The 20,530-nt window shown below is 36.2% G+C and overlaps 1 protein-coding gene across 2 annotated transcripts in view; it reads right to left on the bottom strand.

Moving 5' to 3' along the window:
* The window catches only part of plppr1 (phospholipid phosphatase related 1), an 81,244-nt gene that overhangs the window by 22,135 nt on the left and 38,579 nt on the right, over positions 1-20,530 (bottom strand). For both annotated transcript variants that reach the window (XM_005803938.2, XM_023338464.1), the window contains exons 2-3: positions 11,237-11,344; positions 1,335-1,523 (exon numbers count right to left, since the gene is read on the bottom strand). In XM_005803938.2, coding sequence (XP_005803995.1) covers positions 1,335-1,523; positions 11,237-11,296 — 249 coding nt within the window. In that variant the 5' untranslated portion in view covers positions 11,297-11,344. The remainder of the gene's footprint in view (positions 1-1,334; positions 1,524-11,236; positions 11,345-20,530) is intronic.

Here is a 20,530-nt window from a genome sequence, read left to right as displayed (position 1 = left end):
GTGTCTCTGTTGTGTTCATAGTCTGAAAGGTTTAAAGAGCTGCTTTCAGTGCCGTTCCATCTTAGCCTTAACAGACATAAACATGCAGGGAAAAAAAAATCGATTTTCAATCGTTTTTTTGCACCAAACCGTTAATTATAATAAACAAGTTTTCACTGAGGCTCTGCAAGAACCATATGAATGAAATAAGTAATTATTGATATGACAGGAGCACGCGACTTTGACACTTAGGTGTGTCGACGTGGGAGTGACATCACCAGGTATGAATAGGAATAATACTGGCTTTGTGTGTATTAGGAAGCATTGAGCAGGGTGGTCAGTCCTTGCAAAGTTTGGAGCATGATCATCAAAATGGAATAAATCGATAATTGTGAGAGAACAAAGACAGAATTGTGTTTTGCGAGGTTTGAAGTTGATTGATACACGGACAGATGAGATTCCCTGAGTTAACCCAGTGCGGCCCTTTACTATCATTAGTTTGTTGTGTTTTTAATAATAAAAACTTGTTTATTTTTTACACGTGTTCAAGAAAACTTTTTATCATGTTATACTGTTATTCCCTCACCAAAAACATACTTGTAGTGTTGCTTTGATTCTTTCCAGCATGTTTGAGAAATCCTTTAATCTCCCGTGGAAACCATACAAGGGTGCCTGAACGTGTGATCTCACAAAGCACCAACTATTTCCACAAAGCTCCTCCTTGGAGCTGCAGCCTCCAGCTGAGCTTCCACCTCACAGAGCACACCTCCCTCTCGCCTTCTCCTCACAGCTCCTCTAGACTAGTGGCAGCAGCAATTAGAGAACACCTGGTGAAACTGTGTGTCTGCTGAACTTATCGGACCAACTACATCTCAGTGCAGTAGTTATAAACAGAATAACTGACAAGCATGACTGTGATGATGTGTTGAAGGGGGAGTGTTGGAAATAGTAGGAGCTTCTTAAAGAGACAGAGGCCAGTTTTAAGGAACCAATTTGTGAAGTCAAATTTTTTTTAAGTTATGTTGAATATATACATCATTTTTATAACAACTGAAGATAACAAGGTTAGCTGATTGTGCTGTGAAATGGCACAATTTTCCTGGAAAACACATAATACCAACCCATTAATAAAAATATAAAATGTGCAAGTATTTTATTTTAAATACAACAAGATATAGTTAAAATATTTCATTTTATTAAAAACCAAAACTTGAATATGTGGTAAAACAATATATAGAAAAAAAAACAATCAAGGCACAACATGCATATAATCTGTAATCCAAAATATAACAAAGCCATAAATATGAGAATTATCACAGGACAACTTTAGTAGAATAATTTTTTTTTTTACTCACTATAACAGTGGGAGCAGCAGCGACCACGCAGTAGAGGATGAGGGGAGGGACGAAACTGGACTCCTCAGTGCCGGGGTATGGCTTCATCAGCTCGGCGTCGTTACAGAAGAAGCCCTGCACGTGTACACTGAAGAGGTCTGTGCACTCCATGTAGTAGGCCAGGAGCACGGTGCCAGACATGATGACGAGCTGCACAAAAAACATGTCGGGGCCAGATGGACGGAGAGAGCGGGAGAAAAGTGAAAGAGAGAGTTGTTAGCTTTTACTACAAGTTAAGGCTGGTCTGATACAGATTTTAGGTTAAGAATCTGTTTTCTTGAACAGGGCTATTCAAGGCCGCTTCTTGAACGTTGCTCTTCTCTTCTCTCTGCGGTAATAAAGCACATTTGAATCAAAACAACATAAATCCTCTAAAATTGTACATCTTTCTTCCTCTCTCTCCCCTTTTTTCCTCGATCACATGCTAACTCTTGTGATGCAAACCCTCCGCCCCCAACCCCTTCCACCCCACACACACATGCACATGCACACACAAACCATCATCATCCCTTTCCACTTCCCTCCCTCACCCCCTCATCCTTTTATCCCACTATCATCATCTTTTTGTCTCTGGCCTCCTTTTGATGTGTTTTTCTAAACGCAGCTGCAGGCATCTTTCATTTATATAAATATATTTTGTTTATATATAGCTTCTTTAGTCACCGATAATGGACCGGCAGTAGAACAGAAGATGCACCACACTGCACAGCGGGGCTTTCAGTGAGGTTTCTAAAAATCAGCTGCAGTTGTGCTTTTCATCTGATGATGTGCTGCAACTCTAGCCAATCGAAGAAGCCGTTTGGGTTAACGTCAAACAGGACAGATGAAACGATTTCATGCCATAAAGCTGCCAAAAGCACACCAGAAGTTAAGCAAGAAGAGAAGGCTATGTGGTGACAGTGTTAAATTTAATTCTAGTTTAGGACAATCTGTACACTGGACTGTAGAATAGCAGAGAAAATGTGTTGCATGCAGACAGCTGAAAAAAAAGACATATTTACCATTTTAAACAATGCAATAATAGAGGTCTGTGTGATTCTGGAAGCACGATCAAGAAAGCAGTGTGTAGTACCTGTGTCCAACACTAAGTGTCACTGTCACTACAGAAACTGATTCAGTCCATAAGACAGACATCTGATTTTGTTGAAATCTACCAAAAATATTCAGTAGATTTCCCCAAAATTCATGTAACTAGTGTAAATACTGATCAAGGGCATGTGGAAGTGGCACTGAAATAACTGGAATTCAAACTGTTGTCGGATGGGTCCACTACAGACCAGCTTTTAACTTTTTGTTCTTCTGCTTTTCTCTTTTTATATACGTATGCATGGCCAAGTGCTTCTAGTAAATTCTGTCTCTTTTCAGAAATGATTCATTAACAGAGCTATGGCTGCCATTAATCATGTGAACTCCCTCTGGTTTTCTTTCCCATAGAAAGTACCTCTGGCTCAGGGCTTCTGTTTTTTGTTTTGTTTTGCTGCGTCAGTTTTCTAAACTGAGCCACATAAGTTTTTCATTCCTGTCATCTCGACCCAGTTTCCTGCCATGGCAGATGCTTCTCAAATTGATCTGGCTCTACTGGAGGTTTCTTCCTGTTGAAAAAAAAATTAGCTGTTCACCCACCCTGTTACCACATTCATGCTCATGATGACAAATTGCTGTAAAGTCAACGACAAAGTGCCATCAGCAGCTGAGTTAAATTGATAACCTTTTCCCAATTTATCTTAAATGAATAGCTGTAACATTTAAACAACAAACTTGTGATTGTTTTAAACTATGCACATTTCTGCAACAAAGTATGATATCTTTAGAGTCAAGCTTCTCTTTTTTATATAAAAGTATTTTAATTAAAGTTAATTTTATAGTAACAGTCTGCAGGAAGTCATCCGGAATGTTGGTGTTCTGAAAAAACGTGTGTTGATGGTTAACAGTGTTGCATTGGCTCATCCAGTCTTTTAACAGATGGCTATGTTGTGGTGTCCAGGTGTGAGTGCGTCTGTATGTGTGTGTGGTGCATGCTTTATCTGTGTGTGTCTATGCAAATCTTTGCTTGGTAACAAAATATGTTCTTCCAAATGATGCAGTGAGTGAAGGCATATTTTACAAAGATCACATTGGTAGCTATTGCTCTGAAAATCTGAAAAAATTTAATTGCACTTTATGAATAAGATGCTTATTTGAAAACAATATGCATTCATATAGTCTATGTACTGATAGTAAATTGTCACAAGTGTGCCCACAGCTATCAGTAACAAGCAAATTAAATGTCAGATTAATACAAATAGTCTTGATGCTTTTCATAATTTTGAACACCTTTGCAAATAAGCTCCAACTATGCAAAAATGCTTGTTATTCATAGTTTAAAATGCAAATTCCTTTACTTCCCAAAATGTCATCTACTGCAGGAATGCAGAAGTGTGTCAGGCTTAGGGGGAAATGCATATTAAAAAGGCTCAGACAAAAGATCGCAAGAGATCTACAAACATAAAGTGAAGAACATTGCAGCACTTAAAAAAAAAAAAAAACTTGACCTAATGTTTTACTATATATTATGGAGCTTTAAATGAAAACAATATTTTGCTTGAAACTGCAACATCTGCCTTTGGGGAACAAAATAATTCAAAAACAGGAAAATTCCAAGTTGGAAGACACAGAATATGAAAGATGAATCAAAAATCATCAGATGACCAAAAACGATTTTCAGCTTGACTGACTCCAGCCAATGACCGTCAGAGTCAGAGATTCAAAACTCGAGTATTTTTTTTATGCTGATCACATTACATTTTATTGTTGTCTATGTACTCTGCACTATATTGCTAAAATGCCACTTAGTTATATTTCCCTGCACTACAAATCCCAGAAGCCTAAAAGGAACTAGTGAGCTACTAAACATGAGAAGCATAATCAGGCTGTTTCAAGTTGCCAATATGGGCCACGAAGGAAAAGCAATTTCTGTTTTTCCAGCTTCAACTGACTCTTCGGTTCTCGTGTCAACAAGTCCGTGACAAAACACGTTTGGTCGTGAATCAGTGCTATAATTACCTTTGGATAAAAATGTCAAAGTGTGGTAACTCCAATGAACTGAAAATAGAGGTGCAGTCTAATCCCTGGCGGCTGCTTTCGCTTTTCTGTACATTCTTCATGAGCTGGTTTTATATGACAGTTCTACACCTGAACAAATGTCTTTCTGCAGCTTAAAGTGTAACTTATAGGTCTATTAAATTCAGTCCTCAGCCCGCGTCATGCTGCATTAGCAAAGTGAACAGCAGACCGAAAAGACTGGCAGTCATAAAACGGTTCCACAGATATTCTTTAAATGTTAGAGTAAAACATGTACCTCGATATACAGAATACCACAAGGTATCTGGACAAGGGGAATCCAGGACAAAACATTAAATTCTAAAAATAGTTTATTAATCATAAAGTATCATGATAATAAGGTGTTGAACTAGCAAGCTATCAAAACAAATTGGACAGTGATTATAATCATTTTAATAAATTAGCCGGTAACACTTTGATCTGCCTAATTAAGCGTAGGTATGCTTGCAGAGTCAAAGAAAATTTATGGTTTTGTACCACAAAACAAGCTTGAAATTATTTACTCTTTTCCAACAGAGTACCAGAAACATTGTGAGGTTTTCTCTAGTTATGTATTATTTGGATGATGGTAGTAAAGAACACTTCGACTTATTCCTCAGTTACAACCCCTGCACCCCCGAAGTTTTACATTTATTTCAAAAATAAATAAATTAATAAATAAATATCTTAAATAATTATGCATTCATTCTAATACTGAATTATTTAGAAGTCTGACTGGCAGTAAAATTGAAAATTGAGCACAATTACCATCTTACCTTCTTTCTTTTCATCTTCAAACCCTTTTTTCAAAATTGTCCTCACTCAGCTCTATCCTACTTTTAATAACTTGCATACAACAAACCTAACCTGAATTGTCACCTCCTCACATCATAAAGTCAGACAGAAAGATCTTACATAAATCCTGCGCAAACTCACAGATTTTCAGTTCACTGTCGAGTTATGTTAGCAGACTAGAGAAGATACTGACAGAAATAGCCATCCAACTCTAACCCGTCAACTACAGAGCCTGGCATTACAGTTTTGATGTCAAACTGAAGCAACATGAGAGCTATTCTTTCGTATTTTCCTCAGCTTTTGCTAAATTTACTTTCATTCTAATGCTATCTACCATATTATAAATCAGCACCACTAAAATTAACAATGATTAAGATATTATTTTAAAGCATTAACAAAAAGCAAAATCTGTTTGCAAAGTACAACTAGTGGAGTAAAGTTCTTCTTTTTTTATTGAATTCTGCTCTATTCTTGGACGCCATGTACCATATTCCTTTAGATAAAAAAAAAACATCAGACAATTATGGGATGTTTTAGGCTTCAGATGGTTTCACAACTAATTTGAAATATAACAGCCTGTGCTGACAGCAGATTTTTATTGAAAAGAAGCAGAAACTCTCCACTTGTAGTCACTGCTGCATTTCCTGTCCAAACCATCAGCTTTAATTAGCCCATATGCTGATCAGTACCTATCCAGAATGAAGTTGCCTGATGGTAAATCCCATTGCTCAGCAGTGCAACCATGAAATAACTGATAAAAAAAAAAACATCAGACCCTGTGAATCACTGTTGACTGTTTCCTTGCTTTGGAGATGACAAACATGGTGATTTCACATGCTGGAAAATAAAATGCTGAGGAAGATAAAAGAATATAAAAATCTTTTAAAGGGTTCGGAAGCCTACAGTGCTTATTAAAAGTGCTCACCTCCTTGGCTGCTTTACCCTTTTTTTTTTTATTTGACTGATTTGACAAAGGGAATTTACAAAACCTAACCGTTTGATATCAAAGTCAAAACTGATTTTTACAAAATAGTGACAAATAAAAATATTTCACATAAAATAAGTGATTGCATAAATATTGACCCACTTCAAGTCAGCATTTAGTTGAGGCCCCTTTGGATGCAATGACAGGTCGTCGTGTCTCAATCGGGTCTTCTCTTCAGGACGCTGCATTTATGCTCTATTCTTCCAGGCAAAACTGTTCAAGCTCCATTATGTGCCATAGAATCAGCAGACCTTTTTATGTCCTGCCAAAAATTCTCTGTCAGATTGAGGTCTTGGCTTTGACTGGGCCACTTCAGAACATTCACCATGTTAAATGTCCTCAAACAATTTCTGTGTAGCTTTAGCTGGAGGCTTCAGGTCTTTGTCTTCCTGGGGAAAGGATGTTGTCCAGAGCCGTAGTTTTCTTTTGCCCAGGATTTCTCTACAGTTTTGCTGCATTGAATTTACCCTCTACATTTACCAACTTTCCAGGGCTTGATGCCAAGAAGCTTAAAAGCTCCATGTTGTTCTCAAAGAACTTTCTTAAGATTCACCATCAATTTTCACAGTTTTTTTAACCTTCTATGAGTGACTTTCTCATTGTAGCACCGAACTAGGTCAGTCACTTCAAAGAGGTTTAATATTTATGCAATCACTTATTTTATGGTAAGTATTTTCAGTTACTTATTATTTTACAGAAAAAAAATTATTTTTCCATTGAAGAGGGGTTTTTTTTGTAATATTTTGTCAAAAAAATCAAAATGTTGTCCATCATAGGAAATAAAAAAGAAACACATCCAAGGTGGTGAGAACTGTATATTACTGACAATATAATGCTGTTTTAAGACGCTGCTTTAAGGCTTTTGTTTTTTAACAGAAATCTGACGAGTCTACTTTGACCCGTTTTTAACAAAATGTATGCCTGCAGCTTATTATGTAACTTTATTCAGAGTATATCCGTTTTCGCCTCCGTCTCTACAGATTGCCTTTTCAGATCTGCCTTTGTTCCTGTCAAATAAGCGATGTTTTACTTCCTTCCTGTTTATTTTTCCCCCTTCCACTCTGTCTCATCATTGCTTCTTATTCCCTGTGTTCCCGCTTCCTAGCAAACAGTTTTCTCTTTTTTAGTAACATCGTTGCTTTCTCTGATAGTGTGAGTTTCTTCATTGCAGCAGAATGTCATGGAAGCAAAATATAATCAGGATTTTAACTAACAGACGAAAAAGTGCCACAAGTGGCATGTTCAAGAATAACCATCTTTTATGTCGCACAGCCCCTGGCACTGAGCTACATGTTCATCGCCGTATCCAATCAGGGTGTTTTCTTTAGGTCATGTGACAGAGGCATCCTTCTGCCTTCTTCTGTTTGTGACAGGCAGGGTGAGGAGGAAGGAGAGAGAATAAAAAGGACAAAGACACAAGTAAGCAGGGAAGCACAAACAAAAATAGGAAAATGAGAGACGAATAAATTAAAATATATATTTTTTGAAAATATAGTTAAGCTATATTTAAAAGGAACGAGCTTTCGCTGTGGCGTTAAAGGAAGATGTTGGATATTACAGAGACATGAACCAAGAAAAGCTGGAAAATCCTGAGAAAAAATATATAGAACAGATATAGACAGACCCATGACAACAGAATAATAACATGGAGACCACAAGGTCATTAAAAACAGTGTTTAGATCAAATGACATTAAATAGAGCCCTAAAATGTACTTGTCATTGTAAGTACAAATGACCTACAATATCTGTGCTATTTAAGCAACTGTATTATGTTTGAAATAATAATGCAATAATAATGCAACTTTTACATTTGTATTGTGCCAATACTAATGTAAAAGACTAATTACGTAGTATGTGATTCCTTCCATTATAATCTACAAATGTATTCAGTTATATTACCTGAGAGGGTCAGCCTTCCTGCTGAGCAACAAAGTACTTTCACAGCAGCAGAACGACTTTCATTCCAATTCTACAATATTGTGTTCAGATGTGCCTTTTGATAAGTCAGAAGAGTTTTGATCCACCATCTTATGGATGTGTGTATTAATGATATAGAGAGTGAAGTTTAACTGTTCATGTCCAAGGCCTCTTTGATGCCTGCAGCTCAGAAGACGCTTTTCAGAAACAATGGAAGATTTTTAACCTGAAGCTAAATCAATTATCTAAAATCGTTAAAATATTTAACTAACTTTATGCTTCTACTACACAGTTTGAAATGTAAACATGCATCCACATTCACCGGCCACTTTTCTAGAGCTGGTTTAGATTATCTTTTCGCTTCAGAACTCGTTTGATTCTTCATCCACAGATTCAACAATATTCCCCTGACAATTCGATATATATTGACACTCAGCTTTGTGATGCTATGCATCAATCTGCTGGAAGGTGTGTACATTTTTGAGATAAATCAGAAAATTAAGGAAAGCAGTCCACATTTGAAGTAATGCACATTAGGAGATGCTACTATCCATTGTTTGGTTGAAAATAATTTTTCCCACCATCTTGAACCAGCCTTCCCATTCTCCTCTCATGTAAACAAGGCATCCACAACATGTCCAAATTGATTTAAACCCCTTTCTTCTCCCATTCTGATGCTCCTTTTTAAATTGAGCAAGTTGTCTAACTTGCTCAATTTAGTTAGACAAATTGAGCAATTTGTTGCTCACACAGCAAAGCAGCTGTGTGACTAGTTGCTTTGCTATTTGTATTAGCAAGTAATTGTACCCAATAAAAGGAGCCATTGAGAGTAACTTGACAGAACCTGCTCATATAATCCTGGGTTTTGATTTCTTTTTATTGCCAGACATTCTTCAAGTATCTTCATTTTCTAAAAACTAAGGTTTAAAATCTCATAAAATATCTTCCCATAAAGTATTCATTATTAGTCTTGGAGGAATTTCAGTGAAAAGCTGTTTAATAGCTTTTTACTTATTTGACGATATGAAGTAAAGAGCTTAGAATTCCCATGAAACAGAAATCACTGTGGTAGATGGAATTGCATAACTCCATTTTGTTTTTAATCAAATAAATTAGACAAGCTTGTCTTCTCCGGAAATAATCTTATGAGTAACACAGGCCATCGACACCAGACATTCACATGAATTTCTAACTAAAACAAAAATTTAAAAAAATCAACACCTAGATCAAAACAACAGTAAAAGAAATCCAATTATAATTTGAAAAGCAAGGATATGAGCTCTTTGGTACCGGAACAACATAAAAAACAATCTTTATGGCTGCAATCACTATTTAGATCCCCTCTTATCAATCAGTAAAGTGGATCTGTTGGAGAGATTCAGCATCATATCTGTCTGAACCCCCCATACACGCAGTTGGCAGCATTATACAGAAAAGTGTTTATACATCAACAATGTAATTAGGGTTTTCCTTCAACTCCTTCCCAGTGACACATCAGTAAACAAACTGCAAAGCCATAATTAGCAAAGCCCAATTAAACATTTAATGTCAGGTTCTAGCCATGACACTGGAAAATTATCACATTGCACAGCAATAAGGCACAGCAATAGAGGATGATGCAATAAAATAAATGTCATAAAGCAAAACATTATTAATTTATCTTATTAATTGATATTAAATATATTTCTCTTGCAATTATAACATATTTTGTAGTAAGATTTTTTTTTTTACTTTTTATTTTCAGATTAAAAAAAACATCAATATAATGGGTCAAAAATAATAATAATGGGATGCAAATAAGAAATCGCTCAAAGGACTGAAAAAGCCAAATGAAAAAGTATTTATCCTCCCTAGACAAGTGTCTTCTGTTTGATGTTTTTGGTGTTGAAGTTTTTCCGATCAAGCAACTTTTATATGGCAAATCATCTCATTTTCAAAACATCTTGATGACACAGTAATTTGACCAAACTGGTTTCAGTGCTTACTTTGTGCCAAGTCTTTGTTTTTCTAACAGAGTCCTAACTCTGGTTCTAAACCCTGGTAACAGCCTAGCATTAATTCAACGTAGGATAGCAGGAAAGAACCACTTTAAATCAGGAGCAAGATCAAATCAAAACACTGTGAAGCACTCACAAATACCTTTTGTTTCTTAAAACAGCATTAATAAATTACATTTGTATTTAAAGAGGCTATGATTGTCTGATATTAAGGTCTGTACGATATTCCAAACGTGTAAGTGTAACAGAAAAGCAAACACTGAATAAATTTATGAGGGGCCAAATGAGTGCTAATGAGAGTATAATATTAAAAGAAAGGGGAGAAGAAAGCCAAGTGTCCTGAGACATCTCTCTGATTAAGGACTTTCAGCTGACACCATAATTAAATATGGATAGGCTACAGAGCTCTCCCTCTCTCACACACACACAGAAATAAACATTATGCTTTCCACTTACTCTACTCATTTAGGCTCTGGTAAGCTGTGTATAATTCTCCTAAAAAAGGTCATTTACTGTTACAAAAATCCTCACTCAGACATACATATCGTTTCTGTATCACTAGAGAGTTGGAATAAAACAATTACAGTTTTTAATGGCTAGCAGTGAAATAAAGATGATCGGTATTAACATTGACCCGTTTTATTTTGAAAAATCAAAAGAGGAAATGCTGCAGGACTACTGTGACAGAATTTAGGCATAGACATACTCTGCTTTAAACAACATTTTGAAACAAATCGCAAGAGTTTCCAAGTAGCTTACAGTGTATTTTGTGATCTATCATGACACAAGCTAATAAAGAAAAAATAAATAAATCAGTATCACTGTAATCGTGCTCAACTCTCTAATGTAGTACAAGCAAAAAGTCAGACTTTAACCCTCCTTTAAACACAACAACAAAAGTAACCAGTTTTACAGCAGGTTTCCCACATAACCCAACAGTAAATGTGAACTTTGATAAGTTTTTTGTCTCTCCCTGAAAGGCTGCTACAGTTCATCATGAATCCTCGATGCATCTACATGATCACATTTCTAAGAATCGTATACACTGGACTTTTCATTTGCACCCATGAGCCCACACACAGCTACTTACCTCTACAAAGATGAAACAGGGGATGATGGAGTAGCTGCGTAAAGTGTTGTGGGACGCCATCTTGTCTCCAAGGAGACTATGTGCTCTTAAAATTCAAAGGAGCTCACTCTGTGAAAAACATAAAAAACATCAAGTGTGAGCTGTCATATGATCATATCACACACTTTCTACCCATCGCAACCTGTTTTAGTGGAACTACCACTGTGACGTTGATGTGCCATTGGAACAAGAAGACCTATTACTATCAATATTTGATCAATCACCAAGTCAAAGAAATTTACCGGGTTTTCCTTCGTAGGCTCCAATTAGCAGAACTTTTTTTTTCTGTAAAATGTAGTAAATCCAAAAACTGCCACTTTGTGTGGCCTGTAAACATATCAGTCTATTTTTTTCATTAACTTTGCTTTGAGTGTTCAAGAAAGAATTGCACTATCAGACAATAATAATGTACTGGGAAAATTCAACCCATTCTCACTCCCTACTCGTCATATATTGACGCAGTGGAAGGTCCGTCGGCGTCAAATGTTGACGCGTGGGGTTTTACCCTATGCCTTACCGTAATTTTTACCCTAAACCTAACCAAATCGTCGGATTTTTGAAGGTTCGGCAGCGGTTGTGAGAACCCTTCGTGTCAATAATCCACGTAAAACATGTGACCTACCCAAGTCGTCAACAAGTGACGCTGAAGGAACCTTCCCAAGTCATCACATATTGACGCGAAGCAAGGTACCTTAACGTCAATATGTGACGCATGGTCAGAAATCAATGTGTTGGAAAATTATATATATATATATATATATATATATATATATATATATATATATATATATACACACACACAGTATATATATGTTGTTTTTTTTTTGAGAATGTTGGCCTTGAGACTCAACGCTAATTTTAAATCAGAAAAAATATTTGTGGAAACGTTATCGAAAGGCTTTGAAGTGACATTTGCATTTCCACAGAAACAATTAGACATGTGAAAAGACATTATTCCTAAATCAAATCAAATTTTATTTGTACAGCACATTTCAGCAACAAGGCAGTTCAAAGGGCTTTACACAAAACACAAAAAACAACAAACATTACATTTTTCCAAGTGCCGCCATTTACACATCAAATGTTGGTTAGTGTTTTATTAATTAAGATACAAAAGCAACTCAAAACAGGTGAGTTTTTAGTCTACCTTCAACTGACTGTTTCAGCTGTTACACACTTTTCTGGAAGTTCTGTGTTTGGGATGCAGAGCAGACCAGAACCAGAAGACCCGAGCGGTCTGGAAGGTTAACACAACAGCAAACCTTTAATGTATTGTGGTGCTAAACAGTTCAGTGATTTATAAACTAACAACAGTATTTTACAGTCTATTCTCTGAGCCAGTGTAAGGACTTTAGAAACAGAGTGATATGCTCCATCTTCCTGGTTTTAGTGAGAAAATAAAGCACAGCTTTTTGAAAAAGTCAGATTAATTTTGGGCATAGATAATATGTGAAAAAAATCTGGATTTGTGCTGTTAGAGACGGTTACTTCTAACAGTTTGGCTGCCATTTATTTTAAAAAGCAGCTGCATTAAATGTTTGATTCTTGATCAAATTCAAAATGTTGGTAGTTGATTGAAATAAAAAAAAACAACTTCTAAAAATTACTGAGAAATTTATGTCCTTAATTGAGATCAAAATAACACAAGAAAACAAGTTTGAACTGAACAACAACAGTTGTATTTACACTTAGCAAAAACTAAGTCTCAATTTGAGATTGATGGAACTCATTGTTTTCATGTCGTTTTGTAAAATAGGCAGGAATGTCTTCTTTCTGGCTTGTATTGCTTTAGCTTAGTGATTGATAAGAGGTCCCTGCTAATTTTAAAAGAAATGGGTGGTTTTTAAAAGCTTATTTCCTAAAGATAAAAACATCTGATTACATTGACCCCCCTCAAGGCCTGGAGGGGGGGGCACGATGGCAAGCGCCTGGTGGCCGGGCTTTTACCCATGGAGCTAAGTTGCTACCCCCGGATAAAGCGAAAGAGAATAAATGAATGAATGAATGAACAGACGGACGGACGGATGGATTACATTGCAATTACTTTTGATTTAAAGCTCTGACCCTCAGTCGATATTAAGCGGTCATGAATGTTTCATGAAGTTATAATTGCCTTTAATTGCCTATTAGGGAATTAAGTTCCTAATTTGAGCTTCTGTCGTTTTACTGCACAATCCTGAATAATGAATGGCGTGAACACAGAATATATCAGCCTCTGCAGAACCTCTCTGCTGTAGGACACAAACGTAATGTCACCAGTACAACCAACAGATGTGAAAATATATAAAGTCTTCGGTCATACCCTTTGTACAGGCATGAATTTCATTTTGGATTTCACAAGTGGTAGAAGAGAAAATTGGTCAGCTTTAATCTTAAACAAAACCTTTATTGCAAAAATAATCTGTAAAATACAAAGATGCAAACACAGCATTTTCAAATGTGGACAATAAATGATGTACCTCCATTCACCAGGAAGATTTCCAGGTGGAGTGGTTTGAGTGGTGACTGGCCTGACAATTAAAAATAACCTTTTCTTGTGTCTTTGAACGCACCGTGACTAAGTGGAACTGGAAACACTTTGTTGTGAATCACTGAGTACAGAGGACACAAGGTTAGTAATTTGAAGCATATGTATTATGCTTAAATCAAAAGTCAGAAAAATAATAAAATCTGTAAAAAACAACTGAAAGGACAGGGTTTTTTGATTTTTTTTTTTTACAGAGAAGTTCAGGTTGTAGTCCCAGCAGTCACTTTGAGTGGCTTTGATTTAAGTGCAGCATAATTATAAGACTTATAATTTGCAATCAAGAGGCAAATATGCACTTTTCTGCTTGGTTTTATGACCATCAAGAAATACTTTTTGGTGTGCACAGTTATAATTAAGAGAACAGATTGTTTATTATGGTGCACTTTCATATTTTGAAATATGCAAAACATGTCTAAAAATGTAAAAAAAAGAAAATCAGAATTATAAAGGAGAATGTAATTTTTTTAAGACAGACTTATTTGCACATGTTTCCATTCCACAACATGTAGGGCACCATTTGTACAACCTCTGTGAGATATAACCTTTTCAGTTGTTGGCAGATATTTATTTATCAACAAACATTTTCAATTCAGCCAGAACTTATAAAAATATTACTTGCCAAATATTACAGCCAGACCTTGACCAAAATCGATCATGGCAACAAAATGAAATTGGTTTCTTGGTACAAATACTAAAACAAAATGTATGCAAGTTGATTTTCTATGTGTGGCTGAAGGTTGTTAAATGCTTAAAACCATTTTTTTTGTTGCAACAAAGCATTTCCAGTGCTCAACCAGTACTTTTGCTGCAGCCAGTTGTTAACAGGTTCTATAAAAGATTGAACTTGGTTTTCGTCAGATAGCCAGTTCAGCGTCATGTCATTTCAGTCAGAAGATGCCTTATGACAAGACTTTTAAGAATGCATAGTCCCATAAACACAAAACTGCTTTTAAAAAAAAAGAGCAAAAATGTATTCTACCAGTAATATTAAATAATGTCATTGTACTGTTAAAACAGAACACAACAATTCCATTCAATCATATTTTTAAATATATTGGTATTTAGTGATGTTAAACCAAAACTAAACATATTAAAATATTGCAAAAGAGTCCGCAGCACATTATGAAGTGGCATCAGGAACTATTATTTCACTGTTGTTGAATAACTGCTATTATTATTATTGTTGTGTAAAATTATTCCAGACTGAAACCATCGGTCTGCGAACTGAAAACCTCTCACGTTCACTGCGTCCAACTCCCGCGCCAATCTGAAACTAAACACTTCAATCTCCTTCAGTCACTACACCCTGACAGCCAGTATTGATGTTGGCAGGTATAATCAGTCCCTAAGTGCCTGTCCCTAACCCATTTAACACTCCACCCAACCTGCTCAGGACTGCATTAGATGCCAAAAATCAGTTCGTTTCCCAGTACTTAAAGCAATTCGCTGGAGTTTCAGCAAAACAAATCTGTAAATGTCAATGAAACACAACTTGAAGTGGAAGACTTTGGTCCTGTACGGATCATTCCTCTCTATTCCGTCTTCTAATCTATCATTGTCTTCTGTTGAAGGAAGATCAGTGCAAACATTAACTCGCTGCTGTCGCAGAAGAAACTCACTCTCCTTTTCAAGGACGCGTCAACCGGGCGAATAGCTGTCGAGTGAATTTAAACTGAGGTGTTCTGTTTTATGGATGATGCTCTCACGGTTCTCTGAAACTGCAAGCATTCACCTGAATAGGCTTGGACGCCTGAAGGAGCCTGTATGGCACCAAAAAAAAAAAGAGAGACAAAACAAATCCATAAAAATAGTACTACCAAAAACCAATTCAATCCATCTCAATTCACTTTCAATTACCTCCTCAAACTCAGTGACATTTCGTGTCAGCAGAAGGGAGAAACAATAGTTTGACTTATTTATTTTTTTATTGCGGTAAAAAATCCACTAAAATTAAATCAAATGACCGTACTAATGAAATGTACTTTAAAAAAAAATCCAATGAGGGTTTTTTTTAGTGTTTCACTTAAACTGCTAAAATGATTCACTTGTATTACCTGCAGCTTATATCAATGAAACTCCAATCACAATAAAATAATAATTAAGCACCTAAATCAGCCTGTTCTGAATTTCTCTGATGTCTCTGCAAAATCAATTTTCTGCTTCATTCATTCCATAATCTACTGGACGTCCACGTATATTCAAAATGAAAGCAGCGTATTATTCTACTACAGGACGTGAGTGAAAGAAAATTGGTTTTAAAATAAAAATTTAAAGTCATTATATTATTTTTATGATGAGCTGATGATGTGTTATTCTTATGTTAAACTCACGTTTTGGAACTGTAGTCAAAATTAAGGTGAGGTTTCATCAGACAGCAACACATGTAACCACAGACTTTATTTTATTGAAACAAAAAGGTTTCTGTCTGGAAGCCCTAATCTTCAATCCAGACCTGCAGTATGTATCAGGTTGTCACATGTGGAGGAAAAGTGATGCTTGGGAGAAATTCCTGCAGCTCTGTCAGGGTTGCTGTTGGCTTCTTGGCAAACTCTAACACAAAATCTGCATTGTCTTTTTCATTTGTTTTGGAGAAACAGCCAGCTTTTGTAAGTACATTTTTTGCCTGTGTTTTCTCCAAATATTGGCGACTACTTTTATAGTGCTATACAATATGAATTACATATACATCTTTATATAATGAGGTACCCATGATCATTTGCAACTTCTCTATAGACTATAGCTTTAGTTAAATGGTAGCAGAAGCTTGTTTTAGAGTCACCAGATTTATAATTGATGACAGTTGTGAATTCATGAAACTGAATGAGGAATGTATCAGAATTAAAAGAACACTTTTGAGTGCCACTCCAGTAAAAATACAATGACTCCTGGGATTTTGAGTAAAACCCAGTCTCCTGTCATTATAGTAACAAAAACACTCAGACTTCTTTCTAATAAGGTCAACAGTCTGTGACTTCACACAAATTGTCCCTAAGCTGAATTTTAACAGAGTAAACCCAACCAGTGAGAATTTAAAAAGGCTCTGACTGGAAGCCATATTATTAAAGTTAGCAGGGCAAAAGAAGTAGGTTCATTTTTTAATCTTTTCTTCACTATATGTCAATTTAGTTCCATCTTTATGCCACTCAGTGGGAATCGGCATACGCATATTTTAAGCAACCCTTATCATGACGGAAACAACCTGAAACATGTTATTATTATGATCTGGGATGCAGGGATTGGGGAGTTAAGAGTGGATGAGAAAATGTTTGACTAGTTGGTGATTCTGGAGGCAGACTTGTTAGAAGTCAGGGAGGCTTAGCCAGGAAGCAGAATAACCTTAAAAATGCAGCCTGAGCCACAAAGAAAAAGATTAGATCGATGTGCATCCATCTGCTTTTGTGGCCCAGTCAAAGTCCAGACCTGAAGCCAACTCAGAATCTGTGCCAAGACTTTAAAATTGATGTTCACAGATTCTCTCAATCCAATCTGACTGAATTTTAGTTATAAAAGAGTTTCTCAATCTGAGTTTCTCAATACCACACAAGAACTGCAGCAGTGATCGACAATACTGACTAAAGAGAGCAATCAAACATGGCTTCCAACAAGAATAGAAGGTTTGCAGCTGCCCAAGCACCCAAACAAGCTGAAATGTGCTGGAAATCAACGTATCTATTACTCAATTGTTAAATCCGTTGAGCTCTTGCGTTGAAAACCAATATAAAATCGTGCAGGTTAACTTTTTATTTTTTCTTCTACCAAGCATCAGAGTCCATAGGCAATGCATTTGAAGAAATATGGGAATGTGACAGTTTGACTGTGAACATGATGATTTTACCAGAGGCTCTGTGACAGATGATTCAAATCAAAAAAAATTTAAAGTATGAGGGGCCGTTTAGGACAAAATTTACGTTTTGTCTCTCACACACTACCAAAAACTCTCGCATACTCCAAAAAAGTAGCCACGCACACTCCAAAAAATTACGTTTTGTCTCTCACACACTACCAAAAACTCTCGCATACTCAAAAAAAGTAGCCACGCACACTCCAAAGAATTACGTTTTGTCTCTCACACACTACCAAAAACTCTCGCATACTCCAAAAAAATAGCCTCGCACACTCCAAAAAATTACGTTTTGTCCCTCACACACTACCAAAAACTCACGCATACTCAAAAAAATAGCCTCGCATACTCAAAAATTACTCACGCACATTCAAAAAATACTCAAATTGCGTATACACACACTACTAAAATGTCACACACATACACACAAACGTTAACTTTCTCGCTCACATACACTGCTAACAGCTCGCACACACACAGACGTTTATCTCTCACATACACAAGACTAAAGTTGAACACACACACAGTACTAAGACTCGTTTTATGTATGTGTGAGAGCGAAACTTTTTATGAATGTGTGAGAGCCAGACTCTTTTTGAATGTGTGAGAGCGAAACTCTTTTTGAATGTGTGAGAGTTGTCACGGAAGAGGCGGGGGATAATTTTTGGATCAAACTGCGCATGCGTAGATCCTAAACTATAAGTTTCGATTGTTGACTCACTGTATGTTCTATTACTTAGTATATATGTGCTTTTAAATATATATAGAATGTTTAACTTTCTTGAAGATTAAATGTGCTATAGAAATAAATGAATCTGATTGATTGATTAAAAAGAGCAAAATTGCTGTAGTACAATCTGTCCACTGGGTGCCAGTATTACAGGAATTATTAACCGGCGCCAACTAGTGCCGAGGAAGAAAGAGTTTGCTATACCGAACATGGCTAACTCTAATTCGAAACGAGAGAGAATAGACCCTTTTCACAGTGACGTCAGACAATGGCCGCCATAACTCAAAACTGGGTATCTTTACTTCCGGTGTGATTTTGCCTTGGGAACCAAGCTGAAAACTTCCCGCATTCTCATAATCTTAAGGATATAATAAAAGGTAAGTTTAATAATAACAGCATTTAAGTGTTAGATAGCTGTTACTAATCATTGTAAAGTCACCATTCTCTATCTGTGTATAAAATAAACAGCCTCCGATCGGAGAGTAAACCACCTAGCAGCAGCTTTAGCCACATTTAGGAAAAATATACTCTCTGTCAGCGCTGTAACGTTTAGAGGTTCACTTTCTGTGTTTTATAAAACAGTGTTTACGTGCTAGATAACCGTTATAAGTCATTGTCAATTTACCATTCTCCAACTGTATTCAAAGGAACCAGCTTCCGATCATGAGTAAACCAGCTAGCAGCAGCTTTAGCCACAGTTAGGAAACATATACACCGCCGCCTGTCAGTGATGTAACGTTTAGAGGTTCATTTTCTGTATTAATGGAAAATAAAAACAAGACAAAAGCCACAAATAACAGTTGGGCTTGACGATATTTCTGTTTTTCCAGCAACAAAATGCGCATCTCCATGCACTGTTCATGTTTCTGTCACTGCTAACTGTCACAGAGTCTCTCCCAAAGACGCAAAGAAGGAATAAAAATAAATACACAAGAAAATATTAATGTGCAATGATTTGGATAAATAACTTTAATCTGATTACTGGATTTGAAATACGAACTCGTTAGATTATTCGTTACCGAAAAAGTGGTCCGATTAAAGGCATTACAAAGCAGCGGCGGCACCGGACATCTCTGCTTATAACAAACAAATCCCTATTTTATGGGATGAGTGGCAACTCCAGTCTATAATTTAATAATCTGATCAAGATTAGAGCCTAAAACGTTAGAGTTCAAAAACAGTAAAAAGTTCTGGTTAAGGAACAGTTATGTCACGTAGTTAGCTAGCTAACAAAATTCACTAATGCTAAGCTAACGGTTACGCAAAACAAAAATACCTACCTTCATAGTCAAACAGGTATTGTTCGGTGAAGAATTTGTAGCCTTTGTCTAATTTAGATTTTTTTGTCAGAGAGAACTGGTTTGCAAATCGTGATATATCTTCAAATCTTATTTTAGGCAAATGTTTTAGAGACTGTGTAAACTCCATGCTCCGGTGATCTGTCTGATCAACATATGCTGTCAGATTTATACATCTCTCTCTCTCTCTCTCTCTCTCTCTCTCTCTATATATATATATATATATATATATATATATATATATATATATATATATATATATATATATATATATATATATATATATATATATATGACATATATATATATATGAAATAGACAACTTTATCATTACTTACTATGTACACCGGAACTAAGGATACACAGCTTCGAGTCAAAACGGAAGTTGTGTGACGTCATGTGAAAAGGGTCTATTGGTCAGGCAGCTGCCATTTTAAACACCATTCTATCTTCTCCGGAGGCAACCGGCACTTTGACAGGCGCATTAAACGATTCAACGACTGCCCGCAGTGCTACAGTAGATTCAGAACTCTCATCTCTGTTCCGTTCCGGAGCGGTGTTTAAAATGGCAGCTGCCTGACCAATTCTCTCTCGTTTCGAATTAGAGTTAGCCATGTTCGGTATAGCAAACTCTTTCTTCTTCGGCACTAGTTGGCGCCGGTTAATAATTCCTGTAATACTGGCACCCAGTGGACAGATTGTACTACAGCAATTTTGCTCTTTTTAATCAATCAATCAGATTCATTTATTTCTATAGCACATTTAATCTTCAAGAAAGTTAAACGTTCTATATATATTTAAAAGCACAAATATACTAAGTAATAGAACATACAGTGAGTCAACAATCGAAACTTATAGT

The sequence above is a fragment of the Xiphophorus maculatus genome, chromosome 8 (assembly GCF_002775205.1).
Source record: "Xiphophorus maculatus strain JP 163 A chromosome 8, X_maculatus-5.0-male, whole genome shotgun sequence".
In the NCBI taxonomy this organism is placed as follows: domain Eukaryota; kingdom Metazoa; phylum Chordata; class Actinopteri; order Cyprinodontiformes; family Poeciliidae; genus Xiphophorus; species Xiphophorus maculatus.
This window is presented reverse-complemented; position numbering and strand designations above follow the sequence as displayed.